The sequence below is a fragment of the Chanodichthys erythropterus genome, chromosome 3, assembly GCF_024489055.1.
Source record: "Chanodichthys erythropterus isolate Z2021 chromosome 3, ASM2448905v1, whole genome shotgun sequence".
Lineage (NCBI taxonomy): Eukaryota > Metazoa > Chordata > Actinopteri > Cypriniformes > Xenocyprididae > Chanodichthys > Chanodichthys erythropterus.
In genome coordinates this window covers 64,759,046-64,786,934 of record NC_090223.1, presented here as the reverse complement: position 1 = coordinate 64,786,934, position 27,889 = coordinate 64,759,046, and the positions used below count along the sequence as shown (strand labels likewise).

The 27,889-nt window shown below is 39.5% G+C and overlaps 1 protein-coding gene and 1 pseudogene across 1 annotated transcript; one reads left to right on the top strand and one right to left on the bottom strand.

Moving 5' to 3' along the window:
• Window positions 1-27,889, top strand: part of LOC137005239 (uncharacterized) — a 615,607-nt pseudogene that overhangs the window by 232,873 nt on the left and 354,845 nt on the right.
• Window positions 5,168-5,848, bottom strand: LOC137014324 (gastrula zinc finger protein XlCGF8.2DB-like). The gene has a single exon (XM_067378590.1). The coding sequence runs from the start codon at window positions 5,846-5,848 to the stop codon at window positions 5,168-5,170; it is 681 nt and encodes a 226-aa protein (XP_067234691.1).

Here is a 27,889-nt window from a genome sequence, read left to right as displayed (position 1 = left end):
ATCGTGGATTCTTTAAAATTCCAGTCAATCAACATCTTCATTAGAAGATGCCTGAATGTAGCGCATTAGCTCTGCTCGGACAGACAAGCTTACATCTTTCTTTTTGCTGGCTTTGTTCCGGTAATTAGAGAAGAGTTTAGACATTTTGGCAGGTGGCTGCTCATCTTCATCATTACTGCTCTCAGCAATGCAGACTTGTTTTTGGGCTTCAGCTATGGAAGTAAATTAATGCCAAATGTTTTTGAAATAAAAAGCTTGTTGAATTGCACTAATTGAAAAAAATATGCATTACATTAGCTGTGCTTGCATTTAGATGCATTGTATTTTTAAGGCTTGCATTTTTATGGGCTGAAATTCAACATGGTCGTATATTTAAGCTGTGAATGTTTTAATTAAATATTTCACACTCATTTTCATTATTAAAAATTCAATAATTTATATACACCTTTCAGATTTCACTTTCAAAATATTGAATATTGACATTCTGTTTAAAAATACAACCTATAAAATTCGACTATCAATTTTCAGTCCATTTTATTTCGCTTTACAAATTCAGTGGTTCAAATTCGTCAGTAAATTCAACATTTCACATTTAGGAACTGCAGGAAAAGCAGTAGAGTGACAATGCATGATCTCCATCTGCTGTTAGTCTACTTCACCAGCAGGTGCCACTACATTAGCATATTACATTCCAATGTAATCTTAAACATTGAGGTTCAATGCCGAAAATAGAATACCTCTTCCCCTGGTTTCAAAGACAAGGCTTAAGCTAGTCTTAGACTAAAATGCATGTTTGAGCTGTTTTAACTGAAGGCAACTTGCCCTGACAGATCCTAAAATGTCACTGCCATTGTTTTGTCTCAAGATGCACATAATGTTGTCTTTTCTAGAGTACGTTTATGCTACCTAAATGGCCTAATTGAACGAATGCCTAATCTTAGCTTAGTATAAGCCCTGTCTGTGAAACCAGGTCAATATGATGTAGGTAAGTCCATTGCTTATTACATTTATGTATAATTTGCAATATAGTGATAATATTGATGATGGTAGGCCTAGTGCCTTAACGTAGTCTCAAAGTATCATAAAATATTGTATATTGTTTGTGTATACCACTATAATATATAAGCCACCATTTTGGTGAAGAATTGTAATTTGTATAATAATTGTAATTGTGTAATTGTATGAATTGCATAAGAGATGGATACATTGGCGCAATTGTAGGTAAGTGTTGCATTTATACATTGTTTTGTCCCCTTAGGCCCAAACGTTCAAAGACCATATTAGTTTAATTAAAGCCAATGAAGGATATAACGGACAGCTATGTAAACAGGCTTTGATTGGGTCAGAAGAACACCTACAAAAAAGGCATTTTAAAAATTCTGTGCACTTTAAAGATGGGGATTTTGGTAAGCTTGTGTTGGTTTTGTAACATTTTATTCATTAAATTGTTTTTATTATACACTGTTCACTTTGTGCTTCAGATCTGTTCACAGTGCCTAGCTTTTGTGACAAAATCGAGCAATTGAAAAGAAGTCACTGGCATTGCTTTAAGTGTGACCGGATTTTGCACAGGCGAGATGCATTTGAAGACCATCTACAGAAACATGGTAGGAAATAATTGCCATTACATGATTATTAATCATTCCATTGCCAAAGTTAAAATGTTCTCATTGTCTTAAAACACTTGCTTTGCAGGTTGCATTGTAACACCATTCAAAGATCTGCCAAAGAAAAGTATGCATTTGTTAAATCTATATTTGCATTCTTGTTTTGTTGATAATTTAAGCCTACCTCACAATGTTTTCAGACTTTTCATAATTCTCTAACTGGTTATTGATTGCTGTCACAGATATGGCATTTAGAGTTGGTCTACAGTATATAACCTGGACCAAAGCTAATAATTAAGCCTGGTGCATTAAGTGATTGTTATACTAATTAAACTCATTAAGTCTGAAACTGTTAATGTCATTTATTTTAATTAGTAGGTGAGCCAAAGAAAGATTCTGAAAATGCAATGAGTGCCTCTGTCGGTGAGCAGAGTATTCTGTGTTGCAGCTGGGAGTCTTCGAAGACATGAAAAGGAGTTTCATGTGACATCAGATCCTGTGTACTGTGTTGATGTACAGCAAGGTTTCTTTTTCACAGCAAAAAATAGAAGAGGCCAAAGAGTTCCAATACATGTGGAGAAAAGCACCACCTCTCGAGTAATTGCCTGTGAAGTAGCAGAGTGCCGGGACTTCATGACTCTTGCTAAACTTGGAGCCTGGAGCGGAGTGTGAGCATTTGCTCAGAGCTTCCTCTGCTCCACCATTTGTTCCTCCTGAGCCTCTGAGAGAAGAATCATTAAAGATGATGCACGAAAAAGGATTGATTTCCACCCAGAGAATGACAGAGTGTATAGAAAATCACAAGCATCAGTTGAGGGAATCTGCTCTGTGTTTCCGTTTTTTTTTTTTACGAGAAACATGGATATTCCAGCAGATTTGTTTATTTTTCCATATATACAGGAAAGAAGGAAAGATGGTGCCTCTTTAGACGGACAAGAGTGTCATTTGACAAAGTGGCAGGACACTGGTATTGCCTTTGTAAAAGTACAAAAAAGCAGTACAGATGCCTCCACATCTGTATGGCAATGCAGTAGCTCTACCAAGAAAGAGAAGATTTAATACTTGAGTGTTCCAGAGCAGACGGTGATTTGTCAGGGGACCCCTCTGAAGATGAAGAGATTGAACTTGTTGATGTTGGAAAAGGACTGCAGAAGCACCAACTGGTAGTAATGACGAACTATCTCTAGCAAAACAAAAGAATTCAAGAAAAATTTGTGACAGGAATTAAGGTTTCAGGCAAGTGAGGTTCCGAAAATATTTGAGCCCACAAAGAAAACGTGCCCTTATTGCCCTGGGCCAACCCCACCAGGTCTTACAGAACCAGTGGTTGTCATAAAGAATGCATCGGTCTACGATATACATTCAGTAAAGAGAGGTTTGAACATAGCAAGCGTCATGTCTGGAGGAAACCAGGCACTGCTCATCACCTGGCCAATCCCATCCCTACAGTGAAGCATGGTGGTGGCAGGATCATGCTGTGGGGATGTTTTTCAGCGGCAGGAACTAGGATACTATTCAGGATTGAGGGAAAGATGAATGTAGCAAAGAACAGAGACATCCTTGATGAAAACCTGCTCCAGAATGCTCTGGACCTCCGACTGGGCGCAGGTTTATCTTCAACAGGACAACGACCCTAAGCACACAGCCAAGATAACAAAGGAGTGGCTACGGGACAACTCTGTGAATGTCCTTGAGTGTTCCAGGCCAGCCAGAGCCCAGAGTTGAACCCGATTGAACATCTCTGGAGATCTGAAAATGGCTGTGCACCAACACTTCCCATCCAACATGATGGAGCTTGAGAGGTCCTACAAAGAAGAATGGGAGAAACTGCCTCAAAAATAGGTGTACCAAGCTTGTAGCATCATACTCAAAAAGACTTGAGGCTTTGGTGCCAAAGGTGCTTCAAGAAAGTATTGAGCAAAGGCTATGAATACTTATGTACATGTATTTTTTTTTTATTTTTAATAAATTTGCAAATATTTCAAACAAACTTCTTTTACCTTGTCATTATGGGGTATTGTTTGTAGAATTTTGAGGAAAATAATGAATTTAATTTATTTTAGAATTAGGCTGTAACATGACAAAATGTGTGAAAAGTGAAATGCTGTGAATACTTTCTGGATACATTGTACATTGACTGATTTTAATGAAACTTCATCCATGTATTTGTTGTAGGAGACCGATCACATGGATGTGACTATTGTGAGTATAAGTTATAGCGCCACCAACTGGCAGAAGGAAGTTGAAAATGGTTTGAAATCACTCTCTTATTTATCAGAATAATGTCAAGACACTGCGGATGTAGACCTGTGAAAGGATTTTTGATATCTTAAATACTGTTGCCATGGCAATGTGCCACATTTTAATATTTGTTTTGGGTGCTGTTTAGTCTCTTAGCATGCTTAAAATTGCATTAAACCCGACACACATCAGAGATGCTGTCTAGTAGACATGGGCAAAGCTTTAGAAACAGGAAGGGAGGAGGACCTCTATAGCGCCACCTTTTGACAAAAGTGGGGGTGTGGGGTGGGTTAGTTTTACCTACAGTCACCAAACTCATTACATATATTGTTCTTATCAAGCTGCACAACTTTCTAATGTAAAGTCATTAGCTCCAACCAGCAAGACATCGACTCTTTTGGTTTAAATGTGGATTAAAAAAAAAAAAATCTAATAAATAAACTACTCTTAGAGGATTTATATAATTCAGACCAAACTTTTTTTTTAACATGGTGCTTAGATATTGAAGATATTAAATTGTGAACGAATATTGGATATCTTGAACGGTGATTCCATGGCAAGAGATTAAATAATGTCAAAAAGGGAAACAGCAAGAGGATCTTATCTTCTAAACAATACATAATACAGCATTAATTTCTATATAAAACAATACAAATGTTAGAAATAAACGCTTTATTCAAATTTTATAAATTCAAGAAGCATGTCTGAATAAAAAAATGAGCAAATTAGTCACCTCTGGTTGAAAAAGTAAATAAATGTCATACATACTGTGAACACTAGATGAAAGTACTTGCATATTTTTAAACTGGGTTGAAAAAGCTTGAGGACATTGTTTGATAAGAACATGTGGTGTGAAAGCCACAAATAACTTTTCATAATAATGACTTAAAATATCACAATAATGAGAAACTTTCCAAGCAGATACCAAGCAGTCAGAAAAATTTCCTTTCAGTAATCATGGCTGTTAGGAAACTAACTTTGCTTCTCAGCACATGAAGAAGAACTAGTCACCGTGATTTCAGACTGTGGTGATGTGGTTTCTCCACTGCATGGATCTTCTTGTGTATCTTCAGGTGATTTTTAAAAGAGAAACTCTTTCCACACTGATCACACGTGTGCAGCTTCTCTCTACTGTGGATCTTCTTGTGTGTTTTCCAACTTGTTAACTGATTGAATCTCTTGCCACAGTGTGAACACATGTAAGGTTTTTCTCCAGTGTGAATTCTCTGGTGCAGTTTTAAACAGATCGCTGTAGTAAAAGTCTTCCCACACTCAAAGCACATATGATCTTTTACACTATGTATTTTCTCATGTTTACGTTAATATGGCAGCCGTGAAAAACTCGCTCCACACACAGAACAGGAATGTGGCTTCTCCTGCGTATGAACTGTCAGGTGTCTCTTCAGGTCTGATGAATCGAAAAATGTTTTGTCACATTGATCACATGCGTACGGCTTCTCTCCGGTGTGGATCCTCATGTGTCTCTTAAGATGTGCTGATTGATTGAAACTCTTCCCACATTGGTCACACGTGAACGGCTTCTCTCCGGTGTGAACTCTCATGTGAAGATCAAGAAATGCTTTTCGTGTGAAGCTGTTCCCGCACTGATCACATGCGAATGGTTTCTCTCCAGTATGAACTCTCATGTGATCCTTAAGATGTTGTTTCATTGAGAAGCTCTTCCCACACTGATCACATGCATGTGGCTTTTCTCCGGTGTGGATCTTCATGTGTTCCTTAAGATTTTGTTTGTATGTGCAGCTCTTTCCACACTGATCACATGTGAACGGCTTCTCTCCGGTGTGGATCCTCATGTGATACTCAAGACTTTGCTTTGTTGAGAAACTCTTTCCACACTGAGTGCAGGTTGTAGATTTCTTGTCTCTTTTCTTTAAAAATGTCTTTTTAGTCTTTGAGCAACTCAAAGGTTTTTCTCCAGGTTTGACATGATGTTCCTCCTCCACTTCACTCAGTTCTTCACTCTCCTCACTCTCTTCCATCAGCTCTGAAATGAAAGAAAAAGAGTTCAATTGCATTTTCAATACATCAAAATCTTTCAAAGTGAGAAATATGAAGTGAAAGGACAGTTTTTGCATATTTTTTATGCATTTTTATAAATTATTTTAAACTTTTCATGAATGAGCTACCTTGATCTATTTTTAAACATTACAGACAAATCCCATGTTTCTGTAAAGAACTATTAAAACATTTAATCAATAACACAGTTATCTAATGTAAATATTTAACATTAAATATAATGCGTTATTGCCATAAATTTGGCACCAACTTTTAGATTGATAATAATTTTATTAAAAACTTTTATAATCAATAAGGTGATGGTCCCACTACATGTTTCATTCTACTGACTTTCATTCAAACACATATAAATGTGGGGGACCGGAGAGTTTTCATATCAAATTAAGACATGTGACCAATATAAGTTACTTCACATAATAGGATGTGCAATGTTTATCATACCATAATGTTGTAACTGATGCATTAACGATGTGAACACTGCATGTGAGCGTCATTGCAAATGTAATATTGATTTTATACCACAGTTCAGCAAACAAGAAGTCCTGCATCAGCCCTGTTACCAAAGTTATTATAAGAAGAATAATCTCTATAACTTTGAATAATTTCTACAATTTATGAGAAATACAACTTTACCCATAAATCAGATTTAGCTTAAGTTATGCTTACAACCCTGTCAGCCATTCTAGAAAGTTAATTTACTCGATACACTTTGGTCTTAACTGTTTATTGCTTTAAAAATTACAATTTTGTAAAACATATTGACAAATGTACAAAATGTAAGATGAAACAGCTAAAATAAAGTTTAGTTTGAACTGATGCTGATAGTCAAGATGATAGTTTTTCAGTCAAAGCTCCATTTACTGACCATTTGTCGAAAACAAACAAACAAGTACATTTTGTACAATTTCATAGTTTTACGGTTTCTCTAAATGTGCAGAAGTGCTTGGATCTTTCTAACATGAATGTTGTTCAGCATCATGAATGGATGAAGTATCTTCGGTGTGTTTCATTCCGCAGGGTTCTGGATCACTCATGTTCTCTCTGTCCTCTTTAATAAACTCAGACTTTGCAGATTTCAGCTCTTCCTGATGCTTTAGTGCTGGTCTGATGGGAATATTCCAGCATTTATTGATGAACTGCTGTGGGAGGAGCTTCACTGATGATGTGACTGCTGTGGGAGGAGCTTCACTGATGATGTGACTGCTGTGGGAGGATTTTCGCAGATTGGTTGGATCTCCCAAAATAATATAATAAAAATACATCAGTTACTGTGTTTGTTTTTTATAGGGTTAAAGACCAGATCAAATTAAATGTACAAAAGTGATATTACATAGAAAACCAATTAAATGCAAGTGTCTATTTTAATATTTCAACTTTTGTGAAAACAAAATGTTTTAATGTTCCATCATTATTTAGTGTAACATATATTTAATATAAAAATGAAATAACAGCTATTTTGATCTGTACTTAATAAAATATATAAAAGAATAAGAGATCATACTAAATTTCGTTATATTTTAAATTATTAAAAACTTCTTGCTGGCAAATGAGTGAAATCTAGTGGTTTGAAGGACGGCAAAGTCTAAAGATTTAAAATGACAATAAAGGAGTATTTTGGGCTTCACTGTGATCCTTAAATACAGTGTTTGAATGTCAGAAAATGATTTTTGTTCTTAATACTGACAAGTTATTCTTTTTTTGACAAGTTATAATTTTTTTGCTATATTCCTTTTTGTATTTCACCCATTAACTGATTGCATGAATCATTTATATCCATCTATCATAAAGCAACTGATGCTAATTCAGAACTTTTTATTTCTAAATCAAACATTATTTCTTCAATAAATGACAGATGTCTATAAAAGTAGTAAAAAAAAAACATGAATACATAAATAAACAGACATATAAACACCATCAAATCCTCTGAGTCTGTTGAGAGTAATGAAATGAGCTTTAAGTGTCAATTTACAGCAGATCTGAAGACATCAGCATATTAAATGAGGTGAAAACAGGAACTAATTACATGAAATAAAGAGTGTTTCAGCAGTTTCTCTGATAATATTGATGATCCTCAGACTATCAACACTCATTCAACAAGACATTCAGATCATCTCACTTTATTCTGAGTGTTTGCTGTTAGAAACTGATTATTTGAGTCAGGATATATGAGAAAAGACTATAAAACTGATCTAATGAAAGACAATACTGTTATTTCTCACAATAGGACACCAATAATACAAAAACAAACACTAATGACACTCATCTTCATCAACTACTTCTAAATAACTATGAAACATTGTATGATTTTATGATAACATTCATTATAATAATTAGAATTTGAAGTAATTCTACCAGATCTTTTACACAGAGTGATTATATATATATATATATATATATATATATATATATATATATATATATATATATATATATATATATATATATATATATATATATATATATATATATATATATATATATATATATATATATATATATATATATATATATATATATATGTTTTATTTATAATCATGTAATTTAAAAGAAGATAATTGTGTGGTCTGTTCAAATGAAATGTTTGTGTGTTAATGTAACAGTTTCTTCTTTTCTCACAGTGATGGAGTGTGAAAGCAGGAGATACCAACACATGCTCTACAGATGAGCCTGATATGACACACCAAAAACAATCCTGAGGAGTTTAAATGTGTGATGTCAAAGTTCAAAATGAACAAAGCTCATATCAATTTGCAGATTATACAACACAAATATTACAAAACACACTCAAATGTCACATATACTGTCAGTCACCGTGTCTTTTAATCATTCAGCTTTAACCCTGTGATTATTCAGGTAGGGTCAGGATAGTCAGATCTGCCTCAATCATAAAGTTCTCACCCGCCGCAGCTGAAGATCTTCAGGAATGATGGAGAAGACTCTCTTGAGCTTCTGCCTTGAGACTCAGTTTAAGGAAAGTCTCACAGGAGGCGGTCATGACAATATAAACACTTTTTATTGGTCACAACGATACAAAACAGATAAAACTTAAATCAGCTTAAGCTAAAAATCTGTATAATCTTCACTTAATGCAGTTCATCTGATGAAACCTTTCACTCCTCAGACTCTCATTCTGGTTTATACTTCTGAAAAATCATTTCAGTGTATTTCATTTACATTGAGTTCACACTTTAATTCTTCCTCTCTAATTTACATGTAGCCTATACTGGTGATTATACTGGATTTAATACAGATCACTGCTTTGATATCTTAAATATGAGATGATTCTGTATTATTAACTCTACTTTGTGCTGCTCTTTATTTTGAAAGGTTTTGTGATCATTGTCTCTTCTGATCTAATTTCACTCCTGCAATCAATGTACTTATTATTAGAAAATCAAACTTTCAGTTCAGATCTATCATATTGCTGTAGTTATTCATCTTTAGTGGTTGGTGATGGTGAGTGTGTGTTGGTTTTTGTATTATTAATGTCATATTGTGAGAAATAACAGTATTGTGTTTCACTAGAGCAGTTTATAGGATTTTCTCACATATCGTGACTCCAATAATCAGTTTCTAACAGCAAACACTCAGAATAAAGTATTGATGATCCTCAGACTATCAACACTCATTCAACAAGACATTCAGATCATCAGCAGATTATCTCACACTCTTTATTTCATGTCAATAGTTCCTGTTTTCACCTCATTTATTATGCTGATGTCTTCAGATCTGCTGTAAATTGACACTTAAAGGTCCCGTTCTTCGTGATCCCATGTTTCAAACTTTAGTTAGTGTGTAATGTTGTTGTTAGAGTATAAATAAAATCTGTAAAATTTTAAAGCTCAAAGTTCAATGCCAAGCGAGATATTTTATTTAACAGAAGTCCCCTACATCGAACGGCCAGTTTGGACTACATCCCTCTACTTCCTTCTTTAATGACGTCACTAAAACAGTTTTTTGACTAACCTCCGCCCACAGGAATACACAAAAAAGGGGGCGTGGTCTTGTTGCGCTCCCACGGAGAAGAGCAAGAGTTGCGTTTGTAGAGTGTGTTTGTCGCCCGCAGTCCAATCACCTTTGTTTGGGGACGATGTACTTAGAGATCAATGGTTACAATTTATGTTTAACTCGGTTCCCGAAAATTATAATTGTGGTAGTTAACTGCAATAGTTAATGTTGGACTGCAGTGCACATAATGGCCACAAGAGGGGACTATGTTTATGTATATGGCTGTTTTCCGTATGAGGTACTCTTCTGAGTGAGTGCTAACGTTGTACATGTTCTGTCGCTGCTTGTGGAGATTAAAGAGTTCAGTCTCTCGGGAATTATTGTCTTTTGTGTTCATTCGGCACAACACCACAATAATCCACATGTAAAACTATGTGCAGCACACGTTATGATAAGAGGCGTGACCTTTCCGGGCAAGGTTCGCTGAGCTGCTGTTGAATCACAACACAGGAACCGCTGGTACAATCAGAATTCGTTACATATTTCTGAAGGAGGGACTTCATAGAACAAGGAAGTCATCAGCCCGTTTTTATGACAGTGGAAACAGCGGTATACAGATAAGTAAATTATGTGAAAAATACTGTGTTTTTTTACACGCGAAACATGAACACATGTTATATTGCACACTATAAACACAATCAAAGCTTCAAAAAAAACACGAAAAACGGGACCTTTAAAGCTCATTTCATTGCTGTCAACAGACTGAGGGGATTTGATAACTACAAATATGTACATTTATTCCTGTATTCATGCTTTTAACTGTTTTTCATACAGTTCTTTACTACTTTTCTAGACATCTGTTATTATCTTAATGAAGAAACAGAATAAAGTTAGAATTAGAAACAAAATGTTCTGTATTAGCATCAGTTGCTTTACGATAGATGGATATAAATGATTAATGCAATTAGTTTAAGGGTGAAATACAAAAGGGGTTAATATAGCAAAAACAAAACTTGTCAGGCATATTTAGAACAAGAATCATGCTGCGTTCCAGGCAGGTTTTTGAGCCCGTAAGTCACGACTTCAAACCACGACTCACGACTTTGAAGACAAAGACAAAGTCACGGCAAACTGCCTGAGCGCAAGGAATTGTGGTTGCTAGATGTAAACAAAGCATGGCTGACCGTATGGGGCTTATGTTAATGTATAATAATGTGACGAGCAGGGCGGGCGAGAGCCGTGAGGGAACGGCGCGAGGCCGGTGACGCGAGTGATAATGAGCGTCACCTGCAAGGCGTGCCGGCCTCGAGTCTCTCACGGAGGAGCTCCGGAGGCATAAAAGGAGGAGCGACTACAATGAAAGACGAGAGAGGACCAGGCCTCGCAGGTGACGCTCATTATCACTCGCGTCACCGGCCTCGCGCCGTTCCCTCACGGCTCTCGCCCGCCCTGCTCGTCACAAATAATTTATATCGTCAACAATGCCTATTGCTTGCTTATTTGAGGGAAATGGAGGAGAAAAAACAGCACATAAGGCAAGAGAAACTGTATACCTTTTATTTTACGTTCCCATTCAGTCGGTCACGTTCGACGTACGTCGGACAGACCGACGAATAGGAATAGGAATCTCGCTAGAGAGGCCAATCTACTTCGAGTGTAACTAAAACGAGCCAATGCACATTGGCATGCAATCATATGCATCAGCTGCTCGCCTCGCAGCGCGGGTATATAATGAGCAGCAGGTGCGTTGCATCTTCAGCTTTTCGCTTCGGAGCCGAACGGTGTTTGTTCCTGTTCTCTGCAAGCGAGTGTCTGCTAGAAGACGAGTCAAGCTTTTTGGTTGAACTTCTCTTTTTTTTCCCGAGTGCGGGCGAACAGCACAGCAGCGGGGTCGAAGTCCTCTCTTTTTCTGTTTTTGTTTCGTTTGCCGTTTTTGAGCAAATAGCTGTTTGACAGCGTCAGAAGGCTGTTCTCACGGCCGGTACGGTGCGCTTTTGAGCGCTGAAAAGCCGTTTTTACGGCTGGTAAGAGTGAGCGCCTTCAAAGAGAGAGAAAGCACATGACAGGCTGCACACAATCCCTGTCTGTGTTGCGGTGGCCGTTCCCCTGCGTGCTTCAGCACTTCTAAAAGAGTAAAGTCCCTGAAAGAGCTTACACAAGTAGATTCGCGTCTTTTTAAAGACGACATCCTACTTGTGTTTCCGGATGCGATCGTTCCTGTCCTCACTGATGGCCACGATCACCGTTTCGCATGTCTGGGCACGTGCTGAAATGATGTTCGTGGGTGTTCATGTTTTCATATGAGAACATGATCACGTCGACACGCCGGTCGTGACTCTTCTTTCTCCGGGAAGCTTGAGTCCCCTCTGTTGTTGGCCAGCTGCCGCTTGTGTGTAAAAGCACAGCTGAGGGTCTGCCCGACACTCTGGGAGACCGCGGAGATCAGCGAGAGCAAACCTCTCGCTCCTCTGCGTGTCGTGTGCCGTCGAGCTGCCGAGCTGCAGCGCGGGTTGTCACGGCAACCCAGCGCTCACTCGGCGCTCTAGATGCGCGGTTCCCTTGCGTAATCTCCATTGTAGCGCCCTCTCTGGTGCACCAGAAGAGGTCTACTTTGCTGATATGGCTTGGGTGACATGAGGTTGAGGGGTTCCTTCGGGGAACCAACCCCCTAGGGCCCCTCCCTCTCTAGCGCATTGCAAGCTGTGCAGTTTCTGGATTGGATTGCTGGTCCTTTTCATAGGGGAACCTAGCATTTCATTCAGAGCTCCAGCTGAGGGACAGACGTCGATTGCAGCATCGGAGAGAGTGCTGTTATGCTCTGGAAATGAGGGTGACGCTGCCCACTGTAATGGTGTGTGCTTATGCTGACTCAGATTCAGAGTTTACAGCCATGCTTTCCTGGGTCTTCCAGATGTGCATGGAAAACTTGGCAGTATGGGGGTATATTGGTGCCATAAATATGGAATGCCAAAGGTGCCAATCTGCATAAGTTTTTCCTCTCTCACTACCCTCTTGGATGGGGTGGCTGTACACAGACCACACCCACCCTGCATGTGACGCCAAGGCACTCTTTTTGCATGAGGGTAGTTCTGTGCTGAGGTTGAGCTGCGCTTGTTGACTAACCGTGATCAAAGTCACGGTGCAGGCCCTCAGCCAGACGATGTCCACCTCCGTGGTCCAGAAGTGCCCCCTGGCTTACCTTGTGAGGTGTGAGAGGTTGTCAAGCTAAATGCTTTCTCAATGCTCCCATCTTACGAGGTGGCCTTTCGGTGACACTGTCGAGGACTGAGCCCAGCGGTTCTCCTCAGTTAGTAGCGGATCGGGGAGCTTCCCATGACAAACCATTGAGTTCCTCTTGGCCGCCTCACAAAGAGAGCCCCCCGAGCCGCGTCCCTGTGTTCCACCTCGCTGCCCTGCTGCGGGTACACCGGTGGTCCCTTTGGTCCTGCTTGTACAGTCTCTGCGAGCCGGGTTAGCGCTCCCCAGTCCGTCTCGCTGGCTCCTTCGGACTATCAGGGTCGGCTTTGCGATTCAGTTCGCCCGGCTTCCCCCCCCAAGTTCAGGGACGTCCTCTTCACTACAGTGAAAGATGCCGATGCCCCTGTCCTGCGTGCGGAGATCGCAGTCCTACTGGCGAAGGACGATATAGAGCCGGTCCCTCCAGCCGATTTGAGGTCGGGGTTCTACAGCCCCTACTTCATTGTAACCAAGAAAAGCGGCGGGTTACGACCGATCTTGGACCTGCGAGTTTTGAATCGGAGCCTCCACAAGCTACCATTCAAAATGCTCACGCAGAAACGCATTTTCGAGTGCATCCGTCCCCGAGATTGGTTTGCAGCGATTGACCTGAAGGACGCGTACTTCCATGTTTCAATTCTTCCGCGACACAGGCCATTCCTGAGATTCGCGTTCGAAGGTCGAGCATATCAGTACAGAGTCCTACCCTTCGGGCTGGCCCTGTCTCCCCGCGTCTTCACGAAAGTCGTGGAGGGAGCCCTTGTTCCCATGAGAGAACAGGGTGTTCGCATTCTCAACTATCTCGACGACTGGCTCATTCTAGCACAGTCCCGGGATCAGTTGTGCAAACACAGGGATTTTGTGCTCAGACACCTCAGCCAGTTGGGGCTTCAGGTCAACTGGGAAAAGAGCAAACTCGCCCCGGTGCAGAGGATCTCTTTTCTCGGTATGGAGTTGGATTCGGTCGAGCAGATAGCACGCCTCACAGAGGAACGTGCTCAGTCAGTGTTGAACTGCCTGAATACATTCAATGGCAGGACAGCGGTCCCACTGAAGTTCTTTCAGAGGCTCCTGGGGCATATGGCGGCTGCTGCGGCTGTAACACCGCTCGGTCTGCTTCATATGAGACCGCTTCAGCACTGGCTTCACGGCCGAGTCCCGAGATGGGCGTGGCAGCGCGGCACATTCCGGGTGCCAATCACTCAGGAGTGCCGCCGAACCTTCAGTCCGTGGTCGGACCCCTTGTTTCTTCGGGCAGGAGTGCCCCTAGAACAGGTGTCCCGGCATGCTGTGGTGTTCACAGATGCTTCTGCCACCGGCCGGGGTGCCACGTACAACGGGCATGCAGTGTCAGGGGTTTGGACGGGACCCCATCTGCATTGGCACATCAACTGCCTCGAGTTGCTGGCAGTACGCCTTGCTCTGAGCCGCCTCAAAGGCCTGCTACGGGGCAAGCATGTACTGGTCCATACGGACACTGCGACCGTTGCGTACATCAACCGTCAAGGTGGTCTTCGCTCCCGTCGCATGTCGCAACTCGCCCCCCATCTCCTCCTGTGGAGTCGGAAGCTTCTGAGGTCGCTTCGCGCCATTCATGTCCCCGGTGTGCTCAACCGTGTGGCCGACGAGCTATCACGAGCTGCGCTGCCAGGAGAGTGGCGACTCCACCCCCAGGCTCAGGTAGACCTGTTTGCCTCACCAGAAACCTCCCACTGCCAGTTGTTTTACTCTCTGACCGAGGGGACACTCGGGACAGATGCACTGGCTCACAGCTGGCCCCGGGGCCTGCGCAAATATGCGTTTCCCCCAGTGAGCCTACTTGCACAGACCCTGTGCAAAGTCAGGGAGGACGAGGAGCAGGTCTTGTTAGTTGCGCCTTACTGGCCCAACTGGACCTGGTTCCCAGAACTCTCACTCCTCGCGACAGCCCCTCCCTGGCCCATCCCTCTGAGGAAAGACCTTCTTTCTCAGAGACGGGGCACTCTTTGGCACCCGCGTCCAGACCTCTGGAAACTCCATGTCTGGTCCCTTGGATGGGATGCGGAGGTTCTAGGTGACTTACCCCCTGAGGTACTTAACACCATCACTTCGGCACGTGCACTGTCTACGAGACGTGCTTACGCCTCAAAGTGGAACCTGTTCATCGAGTGGTGCTCTTCTCGAGCCGGGAAGACCCCGAAGATGCTCGATCAGAGTCGTGCTTTCCTTCTTGCAGTAGGGTTTGAGCGTAGGCTGTCCCCCCTCCACCCTCAAAGTCCATACTGCTGCTATATCCGCTTACCACGACCACTTAGATGGCAAATCTGTTGGTCAGCACGACCTGGTCATCAGGTTCCTTAGGGGGGCGAGACGGTTAAATCCTTCTCGTCCCCTCTCCATACCCTCTTGGGACCTCACTCTGGTGCTGAGAGCACTTCAGATTGCTCCCTTTGAGCCTTTGCTGTCAGCAGACTTAAAGATTCTGTCTATGAAGACTTTGCTGCTGGGGGCATTGGCCTCCATCAAGAGGGTAGGGGACCTGCAGTCATTTTCGGTCGGCGAATCGTGCCTGGAGTTCGGGCCGGGTGATAGCCATGTGGTACTAAGACCCCGGCCTGGCTATGTGCCCAAGGTTCCTACCACTCCCTTCAGGGACCAGGTGGTGAGCCTGCAAGCGCTGCCCTCGGAGGAGGCAGACCCAGCCCTGGCTTTACTCTGTCCAGTCCGCGCTTTGCGACTGTACATAGACAGAACTTAAAGCCTCAGGACCTCAGACCAGCTCTTGTCTGTTATGGAGGCCAGCAGAAGGGAAAGGCTGTCTCCAAGCAGAGGATGGCCCACTGGATAGTGGACGCCATCACCCTGGCTTACCGAGCTCAGGGCGTGCCCTGCCCGCTCAGGTTGCATGCTCACTCCACGAGAGGTGTCGCATCCTCCTGGGCGCTGGCTCGTGGCGCCTCGCTGACAGACATTTGTAGAGCTGCGGGCTGGGTGACACCTAACACGTTCGCTAGATACTATAGCCTTCGTGTCGAGCCGGTCTCCTCCCATGTTCTCACCACAGGTCAGAGGCACGGAGAGGCCCCGGCTTAGTGTCGGCTTGCTGCGCTACATGCGCTTCTTTTCTCCAGAGAGTCCCTACAAGGCAGACCCTGTTGAGTCCTCCGATATCCCTTCGGCAGCCGACGTGGCGGAGCGTCTGGCGCCAGGCCTATACTCTGTTGTATCCTTGAGAACCGGGTTTAGGCTGGGTTCCATATGTGTGACCCTACGGGGATCCCATATGGTTGGTTCCACGGTTGCTCCTAAACGAAGCCCGTGTCTTTCCCTCTGGGAGAACCTACCCTTCATCGGGTTGGAGTCACCCCAGCTCTTCCATATGTAGCACAGCCCTACAGGGTTAGTCCATATGTACTTCTCCACATAACTCCTTCGGGGAAGGATGTGGCTTCCGCAGCGTTCCTTTCCCAGCGAAGGGTACGCTTTCCCAGCGTTATCCAATAGTCTCACTGAATGGGTTTTGGGGAACAGCAGTGATCGACTCTCTCTGTGTTAGCCCTGTCCCACCATCCTCAGGCAAGGGGGTTCAGGTGGCTTACAACAGAGCGCTGGAAGGGGGCAGCTCCTGTGGCGCTTTGGTAGGGATTCCTATTCGTCGGTCTGTCCGACGTACGTCGAACGTGACCGACTGAATGGGAACGTCTCGGTTACAAAAGTAACCCTCGTTCCCTGAAGGAGGGAACGGAGACGTACGTCCCGTCGCCACAGTCGCTGTACCCCGCTGATGCTGCCACCTATCCGGTTCGGCTCCTCAGCGAAAACCTGAAGATGCAACGCACCTGCTGCTCATTATATACCCGCGCTGCGAGGCGAGCAGCTGATGCATATGATTGCATGCCAATGTGCATTGGCTCGTTTTAGTTACACTCGAAGGAGATTGGCCTCTCTAGCGAGATTCCTATTCCTATTCGTCGGTCTGTCCGACGTACGTCTCCATTCCCTCCTTCAGGGAACGAGGGTTACTTTTGTAACCGAGACGTTATTTGTATATTTAGAAATGTATTTGGTATTAATTTATTCTTGCAGTCAATGGACTGAAAACTAGCTAATGCTAAAAAAGCTGCTGATAATGCATAACATTTGCAGATAAATAATGTTAGAGCAATACCTTATTTTAATGAACGACTTGGCCCTTCTGTAACGTTAGAGAAACCTGACATCTGAAGGCATCTGACCACCAGCTTATGGGCATGACGAGCAATGTGAATGTGAGAACTAGACGTTTTGTCTGCTTCAACTCTCTCTCTCTCTCTCTCTCACACACACACACATACACACACACAAACACCAATATCCTACACACAGTTTGGTGAAGACAAAAAAATTCAATATCCTACAGTGAAGTGAATGGCCCAGCTCCTAAAGAATGAATCCCATTATGAAGATTTTGCTATTCATTCATTAAGCCTGTGTTATCTTACTTGTCAGAAATGCAATTGCTCAGTTTATCCTGACACAGACAACGAAGACTGGCGTAGAATGGGAGCTTCTGTTCCATATGGATGAGCAGACATTTTTCCGCCATGTCCGGGTCACCCACTCACAGTTTGTCTACCTCATTGAGGTCCTGACACAGCATGGTCTGAAAGAGGACCAGCATGATGGAGGTGTTGAGATTCCTCTCAAGCAAAAGGTAGGTCTATGCCCCGAGTAAAGACTGGTTGTGTGAAAATGCTGCCGTTTTAATAGCCATAACACAGTTAAATACATCAAATACATTTCGCACCTGTTGCACGCAAGAATTTGTCTTTATGGGTAGAGGCGTCAATTCAGGCCAAATTACACGGCTCGTACAGAAATCGCCCTGTTTATGAACACATATCACGGGCCATACATGAGGGTGGATACAGACGAACCTGGCTGCAATGCCAACGCAAGATAAAAAACATCAAAGCGAAATATAAAGAGGCGAAGGACCACAAAAGTCGCAGTGGACAGACGCTGTGAAATAGTTTTCAAATCTAATGGTTATTTTAAGAGCCTCTTCCTCCTGTCTCTGTTTCTCTTTTTTCTTGTATTTATCGCTCTCCCTTTATATATTTCTTTATACCTTTATCCTTTCATTATTTCTCTTTAAAAAAATATCATCCAGAAAATTTAAGGAATAGCTGGAAGCAGCAAAAACCCTGCAGATGAATTAGAAAGCCCAAAAGTAAGGTTCTTCATACATTATTTCTCTAAGAAAATGGCTCTGCACATGTCTCCCCCAAATATATAATTTAGTTTTTACTTTTAGACAAAAGAGAAAACAGAACAAAAGGGACCTAAACTCTCCAATGTTTCCTGGAGGAAGAGAGACCAGCATGGTAACATCCTACCACATCATGATAGGATTATGAAGCATTGATCTGGGCGTTTCACAAAAGCATCGTAAGCTTAAGTTGATCGTAGCTCCAATAAACTTAAGCTTACGATGCTTTTAAGAAACATTGCCCTGGTCAGTAAAATATACAGTCTGCTGTTGTTCACAAGTGTTTATGCTTCTGGTCAGAAGTAATGTTTTCCATATCATTACATTTTGTGTTTGCAGTGAAACCCTCTGGCACTAAAGTTTCAGAAGCTGAGGAGGTGAATGAAATTCAACAAAAGGTCGAAAATCTTGGTAAGCATATTGAATTGAAAGCCTAAAATATCAGCCTTAATATTTAAATTAAAAAATTTCAAATTTAGGCAAAAGTATGCATTGACCATTTCCGTAATGCCCATGAAGTGATAAAGCCATTATGTTGATAAAATCAACATTGACAAAGATTAATAAATGCTGCAGTTCCTTATTAGTTCATGATAAATAATGTAGTTAACTAATGAACCTCATTGCAAAGTGTTACCGAAATTGCAAATTTGCTTTATTAAATGCATCATTGTAACTTTTTTCCTCATTATTATTATTATCATCATCATTATTATTATCTTTTTTATTATTAATTTAGATCAACATCTTCAGCGACTAAAAGACCTGGTAAATTCAGTCACTGTCTCTGCATTAGTGGAAGAAGACATATCTGCGTGGACAAAAAGACAGGCCATCTCTGAAAAAAACTCAAGGCTGTGATGCCAGAAATTTTAAATTGCATGCTGACTGCAGACAGTAAAGCTAGATCCCAGTGCTAGATGGGATAGGCTCTAGAACCCCCATGCCATGACCCTCTAAAGGAAAAGCAAGCATAGCTATTGGTTAGATGGACTTGATAGTTATTTATAGAGAAACTGTGCTGCACCTTATTGCTATAAAATGTGAGTTTCCACATTCATATAATGTCAGTCATGTTCAGGCATATGAACATATTTCTTTAATATAAAAAATGTTGGATCAAGGCATCAAGAAAACAATTTTGAGTTTGTTGGTCAATAAATTTATAAAGTTACACTTCTATTTGAAGTTCATGGAAAGTAATAAAATGTGTAAAATGCATGACTGCTTGCTTAACATTCAAATGTAAATTAATTTTATCCAAATTGGTGCACTTTAAAAACGGTTTGAAAGATATCACTGTTGTAAACCAGCTTGTGGCATTAGAGTTCGATGGCAATAATATGGTAAATTGTTCAATAACTTTTTTCTCCCTTCTGTAGCCTCAAGACATAAACTACCATTTTAACAATGTTATTTATTTTTGTACTTGATACAGTACGTTTCAATGATGACAGATGACAAATAAAAGCTGATACACACAGTGGAACACAGTGTTCCAGATCAGATTCATACAGACCTGAATGTGTGGCACATTTATGGTTAAATTTCATATTAATTAAGGTAAATGCAACACTTATGATTATTGAATTGTTGTTGATGAAAATTTCAGGACAGGACAGACGAACCACCTCTTTTTGATGGACTGTTCATCGCACAAGATGCCAGAGTGTCTGCCTTTGTTGAACAAATAAGAAGCCAGATGTATAGTGTAAGGATTTATTCAACTCTTTAACTTTTTTTTTTTTTAACTTGTCCTGGTATTACATGTATCATATTTTTTTCAAATTCTTCTTCTCTGCTCTCAACAGAGAGAAAGGATGTGAATTGCTGAATGATGGCATCAACTACAATATTGAAAGGAAAATTAAGATATATTCATGTCATTAATACATTCCAGTCAACTTCATCCATTTACTTCATCCAAGTACAAACACCACAGATACACATAACAGTATTTATATAGAGAGCATGGATTTTTTCCAGATCTTAATAGTTTAATTTGGCATTTTAAACTGTTTAACAGTTTTGTGTTGATTTTTATTTCATTTAGGTTGGGGTGTGTTTGCAAAAACTCACAAGGTTCCTTTATTCTCGAGTACAGAGGAACTTTAGTGGAAAAAGTGAAATTGGGAAAATATTATATTAATAATAATTATGCATACTTTTTCAAACACGGCATGACTGCTGGTGAGTAGCCTGTATTTTACTGTATGCAACCCCCTGTGGATTGTTTTTAACCCTGAAACTAAATATCACACACAGTTTTGGGGCACATTAAAGTGATTACTAATGATGTATTCCTTTCTAGAGCATAACTTTAGTGTACATTTGTAACAATAATTTTTTTTCCCATATAGCATCAATGCCTCCTTTGATGACGGCTCTCTTGGGAGACTTGTAAATGACAGTCAAAAGCCAAATTGAAAAAATTGTACTGGGCGGAAAGCCTCATCTTTGTTTATTTGCCATAAAAGACATAAATAAAGATGAGGAGATCACCTATGATTATGGAGGACAAGACTTGCCATGGCGTTCTCACTGTGGTAGAATATTTCCAAATGATATTCAAGTATTTATACTAATATCATCCAGTTGTTCCAGTTTGTCCATGAGCCTGTCGCTGCAGCCATAACGGGAAGTGAAGTCACTTCTGCTAAAGAGGTTTTGTCAATTTAGTTTTTCACTCGTTGTAACAAGACCTGAAGTGAAATTGTCTTATTGCTACCAAATGTGATTCAGCAGTTCACTATTGTCAAAAACATAAACCACGAGTCCTCATAAACCATGAGTAAACACACACAACTGTTGTTAAGAGGATAATACAATGAAAACAAAGGGAAAAAGACTGACCTTTTGTTGAAAACACTTACAACGTTTGTCCCAAGGTGAACACTAGTGAAGGTTGAGATACCTGCATTTTACCCTACTTTTCTTCTTATAGAAGTAATGCGTTTTTTTTTTATGAAATATTTGCCTTCCAGTCTCGCTTTGCTAAAACTTGAGCTTCTGCATCAATGCAACGCTGACAGTCCATTTTCCCTGGATCTTGGTTCCTCACAATGAATTTCTCTAGGTTCCTTTCAACAGCAGCACATTCATCTGCGGACAGTGGTCCAGCTTCTTTTGACAGCAGTTTGTTTGCCTAAGTATACATAAAAAAAAAGATATATGTTTATGAACTTTTTCATTTGAGCTGAAACCCCCCCATATATATATGGAAAATATGAGATATCGACTATGGTTTCACTTAATTTTGATGGTCTCTTTTGACCCATTTTGTTGACTATATGTACCATTGCATCTACATGTCTAATAATATGAATCTAAGCTCACCTCTCTTTTTGGCTGACTTTGCGTGCTGTTGCAAATATACTGTGGAAGTAGGTTCTTCAATGGATGTCACACTGTCCTCAGGCTATTTTAAAAAAAAATCTAAATTAACTGCAAGCAACACTGACAAGATTACGACCTATCATGCAGAAACTTCAAAAAGTAAATGCTCAAATGTTCAAGTTTTTTTGAAGTTTTGTTAGTCATATGATGTTATAAAAATGGGGTGAAGCATCATGACTGAACTTTCTATTTGGTCTGTAGTAGTTTGGACAGGACTATGATAGCACAGATCAGGCTCACACCGTGTCTACACCAGACATGACTAAAAGCTGTCTACACTGAACGTGACAATACGACCGTTGGACTATGTCACAAATTGAACAGGGTTTACTGGGTTTACTGTCGGGAATTTGTCGCGTCGCATCCAGTGTAGACAATATAATGGATTATAATGGGATCTATTGTCTTTTGACGCGTCCCTCACGTCCTGTGTAGACACGTGTCACTCCAATGCTCACTACTGAACAGGCTCCAAATCAATCACTACTGTGCAGACTTTTCTGTCACATAAATTTAACTGCAGTACTCTCAACTGAGCAGTGGGTGTGCTACAAACACATAATTAAAGGGATACTCCACCGTTTTGTCATATTAAACTATGTTATTCCCTTAACTAAGACGAGCTGATACATACCTCTCTCGTCTCAGTGCGTGTACTAAATCGCGAAACTTTGTTAGCACTTAGCTTAGCCCAGTTCATTCAATAGGGGCCAAGCAGAGAAGCTACCAAACACCTCCACGTTTTCCCTATTTAAATACAGTTACTCGAGTAGTGTAACTCGACCTAGGACGGTGACACAAAACAAAACGTTGCGCTTTTCTAAGCGTGTAAAATGGATAACTATATTGTATGGCGGAATACCATAGCAAGTGCTCGGGAGCACTTTGACTTGGCGCAGTAATATCTTCACTCGTGAAAAGTCCTCTCACCGGCCCCCGCTCCCTCTCATTTCCGTCAATAGAACCAACGTGACCTGCACCAGTAGTAATAGTTTCACGAGTGAAGATATTGCTGCGCCAAGTCAAAGTGCTCCCGAGCAATAAATCTTGCAAATAATCTTGAATCTTGACTCTCGAACTAAAATGTATTCTAAATTTATGAAAATAATTATGGGAACAACTGAAACTATTTATCATTCGTTCATTAATTCATTCGAAAACCAAAAGGGAAAATGAAGATATTATGCTTCATGACATATTTGTTCAAACAAATTACAGATTAAGTAAAAATATATCAGCAAGTTATATGATTAAACCGACTAAAATAGCCTATGTTACTTTTAATTATTTTAAACTTAATTCCTCGTCAAATTAGAATGATTTCTTATTTTTACCAATGATATTAGAGCGACAGCACTAGGAACGCCCACAAGCGACTTCACAGTACAGAGACTAGTGACATGCAGCGAAAAAGTCCCTGGCGGTGTGAACAGAGCTCAAGCTTGAGTGCAGAGCCATCTTCTTGTGTTTGTGAGTTATGCTCTTTACACAGGGATTGGGGATCTGAATTTTAATCTCTTTATAACTCTGAGAAGAATCTGCTGAAACAGTGAATGTTAAGTCTGTTTACTGTACATTTAGATAAATAGGCATGCAGCGGTGGTTTGTGCGGAAATGGGAGGCTGATATCTAAATTAGTAATGATCAAAACAAAATGTATAACTTGATAATTTATGTTTCATTGACAACATCCCTTCTTCTGTTTTTTTCACAAGTCACACCCTGTATATATGGGTCATTCTTCAATTGCAGTGGCAAATGAGAGGCAGAAATTGTAAAAATTCTTGTTTGTTTTCTTTTAATAAAATGTACTGCTATGCATTTAAGATTAGTTTAATATGCTATATCCATTAAAATTGAAGCTTAATAATATTTAGATTTTTAAATAATTTTAATCAAACACTGGTGAAACAAACACTTATGTCTGTGGTGTTACCAATATTTGAAGTCAAATTTTGGTTTGTTCTAAAATGAGCAGGGATGTGCAACTTTAAGTAATAATAAATAAATAAATAAATAAATAAATAACTAAAGTACTTTAAGGACTCAGTTTTATTGATTATTTAAATTTCATTTTTAAAATAAATGTTTAATTGTTCATCTTGGCTTCTATTTTTGCCAAAGAAGAATTGTTTCTTTTTTTAAAAATTTGGATATACATCAGAAAAGGCAGGAAAAATGGTCTATGCAACTTTCATAGTCTTTATTCTAAAATATTAAGACCACCTTACAGTCTAAAAACATTAAATTAAAAGATTAAAAGGTTTTGTAGGAAAGAAATTCCAGATACATACTGAAGTAACACCACAGACTTTATATTGCATAAAAGGTTTAACAATTAAAAGTTTGTTGAGCAAAATAATGAATTTCATCATAAGTAGGATTACAAGAAGTATCTATTCTGATAAAAGAACATTTAGAGAAAAACTGTATTAAAATATATAATTAAAACAACCTGTAACCTGTTTCTCACTCCTTAAAGGGATAGTTCAACCAAAAATGAAAATTCTGTCATCATACTCCCCCTCACATTGTTCCAAACCTGTATAAATTTCTTTGTTCTGCTGAACACAAAGGAAGATATTTGGAAGATTGTTTGTAACCCAGCAGATCTCACCTCCCATTGACAACCATAGTAGCGAAAAAAATATGGCAGTCAGTGGGGGGCAAGATCTGTTTGGTTACAAACATTCTTCCAATATCTTCCTTTGTGTACAGCAGAACAAAGAAATTTGGTAACACTTCAGTATGGGAAACACATATAATTAGTTAGTAAAGTCGTTGTTAAATTTAGGTATTGGGTAGGATTAAGAATGTACAATACGATCATGCAAAATAAATCATTCATATGTGCTTAATAAGTACTAATACACAGCCATTCTAGTAATATGCATGATAATAAACAACTAAAAGAGCCTAAAATAAAGTGTTATCTGAAATTTATACAGGTTTGGAGCAACTTGTGGGTTAGTGAATGATGATAGGGTGAACAAAAAATTGTATCCCTTTAATTGGATTGTGATGCAATCATAATGTGTGATCTGTTTCAATAGAGAATTTTTTTTTTTTTTTTTTTTTTTGCACATAGGTCTTTTTTAAATAGGTCTGATGAGGTACTCTGCACCTTTCGCTGTCTATAAAGACGCTGCTTTTCAGCAGCAGTTAATCTTGCCATACCTGACGAGAGAGATACAATTATATGACTAGAATGTCCTATGTGTTTTATTAAAAATACAACATTTCTGGCTGTATATTGTCTGAGTTACTATAGAGTCTGTGGTGTTACCAGGAAAGACAGTAACACCAAAGACAAATTAGCCTAACTCCAGACTTTTCTAAAATGGAGGCTGTCATCATGATGATTTCAAGATCAGGGGACATTTTGTAAATATTAGTATAAGTATGTATTTATCAAAATTTGGATTAAAATATGTAAAATCTGCAAGTTATCAACATAACACCACAGACACTAATAAAGTGCGACACATGAAATTGTCATAAATTTAGCTAACTTTAAGAAAAATTTAAAAAAAAAATGTATTCATGATGCACACCTCAGGGCTGCGTCCGAAAACTGAAAAATGCTGCCTTCCGAGGACACATTTCAAGGTAGTAAGGCATCAAGGCATGTCCGAATCCATTGTTAGCTTCACTTCCTCTCTCATTAGATACCTTCATCTGATCGATTTTTGAAGGAAGCATAGATGTATCCTTAGCTGCCTTTGATATCCCACAATCCTCTGCTTCCCATTCTGTGACAGTTGATAGAAAAATAAAGATGGCGTCCGAAAGTTGCGTTTGCTGCTCAGTTTGTGTATAAATGTACGATTTTAATCAACATATTTCAATTTTGATATCATTTCTATCGAGAAATTACTACTGTAGTAATTAAATATTTGTTTAGTTCTCACCAAAGCTCGCGCTATATTGCTGTAGATCATTAAACTGTTACACTGCCTCAGAAGTCTGTCCAAAATCAATTTCGTGAGGTACCTTCATGCACAAATGCTGCCGTACAAGTCATTCTTTTATAAGATAGCGAGGCAGCAAGACAGCTATCTAGGTTTTCGGACGCAGCCCAGATCAATCAGGACCTGCAATGAACTTTGCACACAGGAAGTAGTCCAAATAGAGTTCCCCCTTTTCTTAAAGGGGGACGTCCATTGTAGTAACACCACAGACATGAAATTGGGGGACACTACTTTTTTCTTAAATAATAAAAAAAATAGTATTTTTTAAAACAATTTAATACAATTGTACATGTTAAATAAAATCTATATTCCCAGTTTAATCACTTTATTTGTGTTAAAAATGTAATATTGTTGCAATCACATTCCATGATACCTCTGTGAGGTATGGCGGGAACGTGCATATTTTGTTACAAATGCAATCTTCTGAACTTAATTAAATATGTAATTTAAAACAAAACTTTAACTATTAATAGTACACAAATTGTGTTTATTCTACAGAATACAAACATGCAAAAAAAAAAATAGAATTTATTGGTATTTAAAGTGTATTTTAACTTGTAAATTAGAGGGACACCATTTGCCACCACAAATAAAGAATGACCCAATAGCCTACTGGTAAACAATGACTTTTAATGTGTTTCGATTCGGACACATGAATGAACTCATAACCTTTTAAACATTGTTTGTACCATATTTGTCACTGTTTTAATTTTAATATATAAAAATCATCTGGTAAAATATTTGGATTTCTATGCACTTCTGTGATTGTAGACAATGCATGACTTTTATTTTGGAGTGGCGACATGATGTCATAAGACTGCGCCACGCTCCTGCATCAGTTGTGATTCTGCTGAATAAAGGTTTGTTTTAAGAATTTAAGCTGTTTTAATCGACAGAAACAGTTTTGTAGTTTTACTAGTAAATAAACTCATTTCACATCGCTGATAAAACTATTTAATGTAATATTGTGATTCTTTATCTAACTGTAATGAAGGATATTTGTGTGAGAAAAGATATCCACTGATGAGAAACAGTAAACCTGCATCTCATTTCTCTCTATATATATCATAAATCAGTTTATCATGAACACGAGTTCAGTCTCTGGCGAGTAATGATGGAGAAACTGAACTTTTCAACTCCGAGTCAATTGAATCAAACACTTTGAGAAATGATTCAGTGAATCGCGACTCGTGCTGCTCAAACAGTGAACATGAACGAGAACAACAAACACTAACAAACTAATCACGTTTTCATCAAAGAGTAATGGTTTAAATATAATCTATAATCCTTTAAATACCAAATGTAGATCATAAATGTCTAAATATTAAGTTTATTCATTTGCAGCGTTAGTTTTGAGTGTTTTTTGTTGTCTAAACAGGTCATTGAAGACTTATAACTTTAATTCTCTTCTTAAAGATGATGTTTATTAAAGAGGAGACTGAAGACATGAAGATTGAGTTTATTAAAGAGGAAAGTGAAGATATGCAGATAATTATTAAAGAGGAGTCTGAAGACATGAAGATTGAAGAAACATTCAGTGTGAAACATGAAGAAACTGAGGAACAAACAGGTTGGTTTTATTCTCACAGCTGAACTCAGTCATTTGATCATTATTAATTATTTCTGCACAGACACATTTCAGTACATTCACGCTGTTTTACACACATTCAGGATAATGTTTGGATTTGTCCTGTGTATGTTTCTGTGTTTCAGTATATGCAGGTCAAGGTTGGTTTAGGGTCTTTAAGCTTCTCCATGTGGTTCTGTTCAGTATTGTAACTGGACTGGTCTAAAATGCAAACAAGCTCTTTTCTGTTGCTACACTATACTCTGTGAATTCTCAAACGAGTTTTGCTGTGTTTTTTTGTGTGGGTGCTTTAGTGTAAATGTATGAATTATTTGGACTCTTAGCATTTGGTGATTTGTTGTCCTGGACTTGGATAAAGTTGGTTTTATATTCGCACATTCGGACATCTGTATTCAATAGCCTTGTTAATCACACTACATTGGACATTCACAAGTAAATATGCTATTAAAACAATACTTGCCTATTTTGATCGACTGTGAAAAATGTTGTAAGTTGACAATCGTTGGTTGTCAATATCATGTCGCTGTTTAAAATTCGCAAACATTAATTTATTGCACATTTATTGGAAAGTCTGAATTTATCAGAAGTCTGAGTGTGCGAATATAAAACCAACTTTACCCAACTGTCCTTTTGG

Bases quoted from the DNA above. Each gene is read 5' to 3' on its own strand.
- LOC137014324 (XM_067378590.1), bottom strand. From the start codon at position 5,848: ATGGAAGAGAGTGAGGAGAGTGAAGAACTGAGTGAAGTGGAGGAGGAA.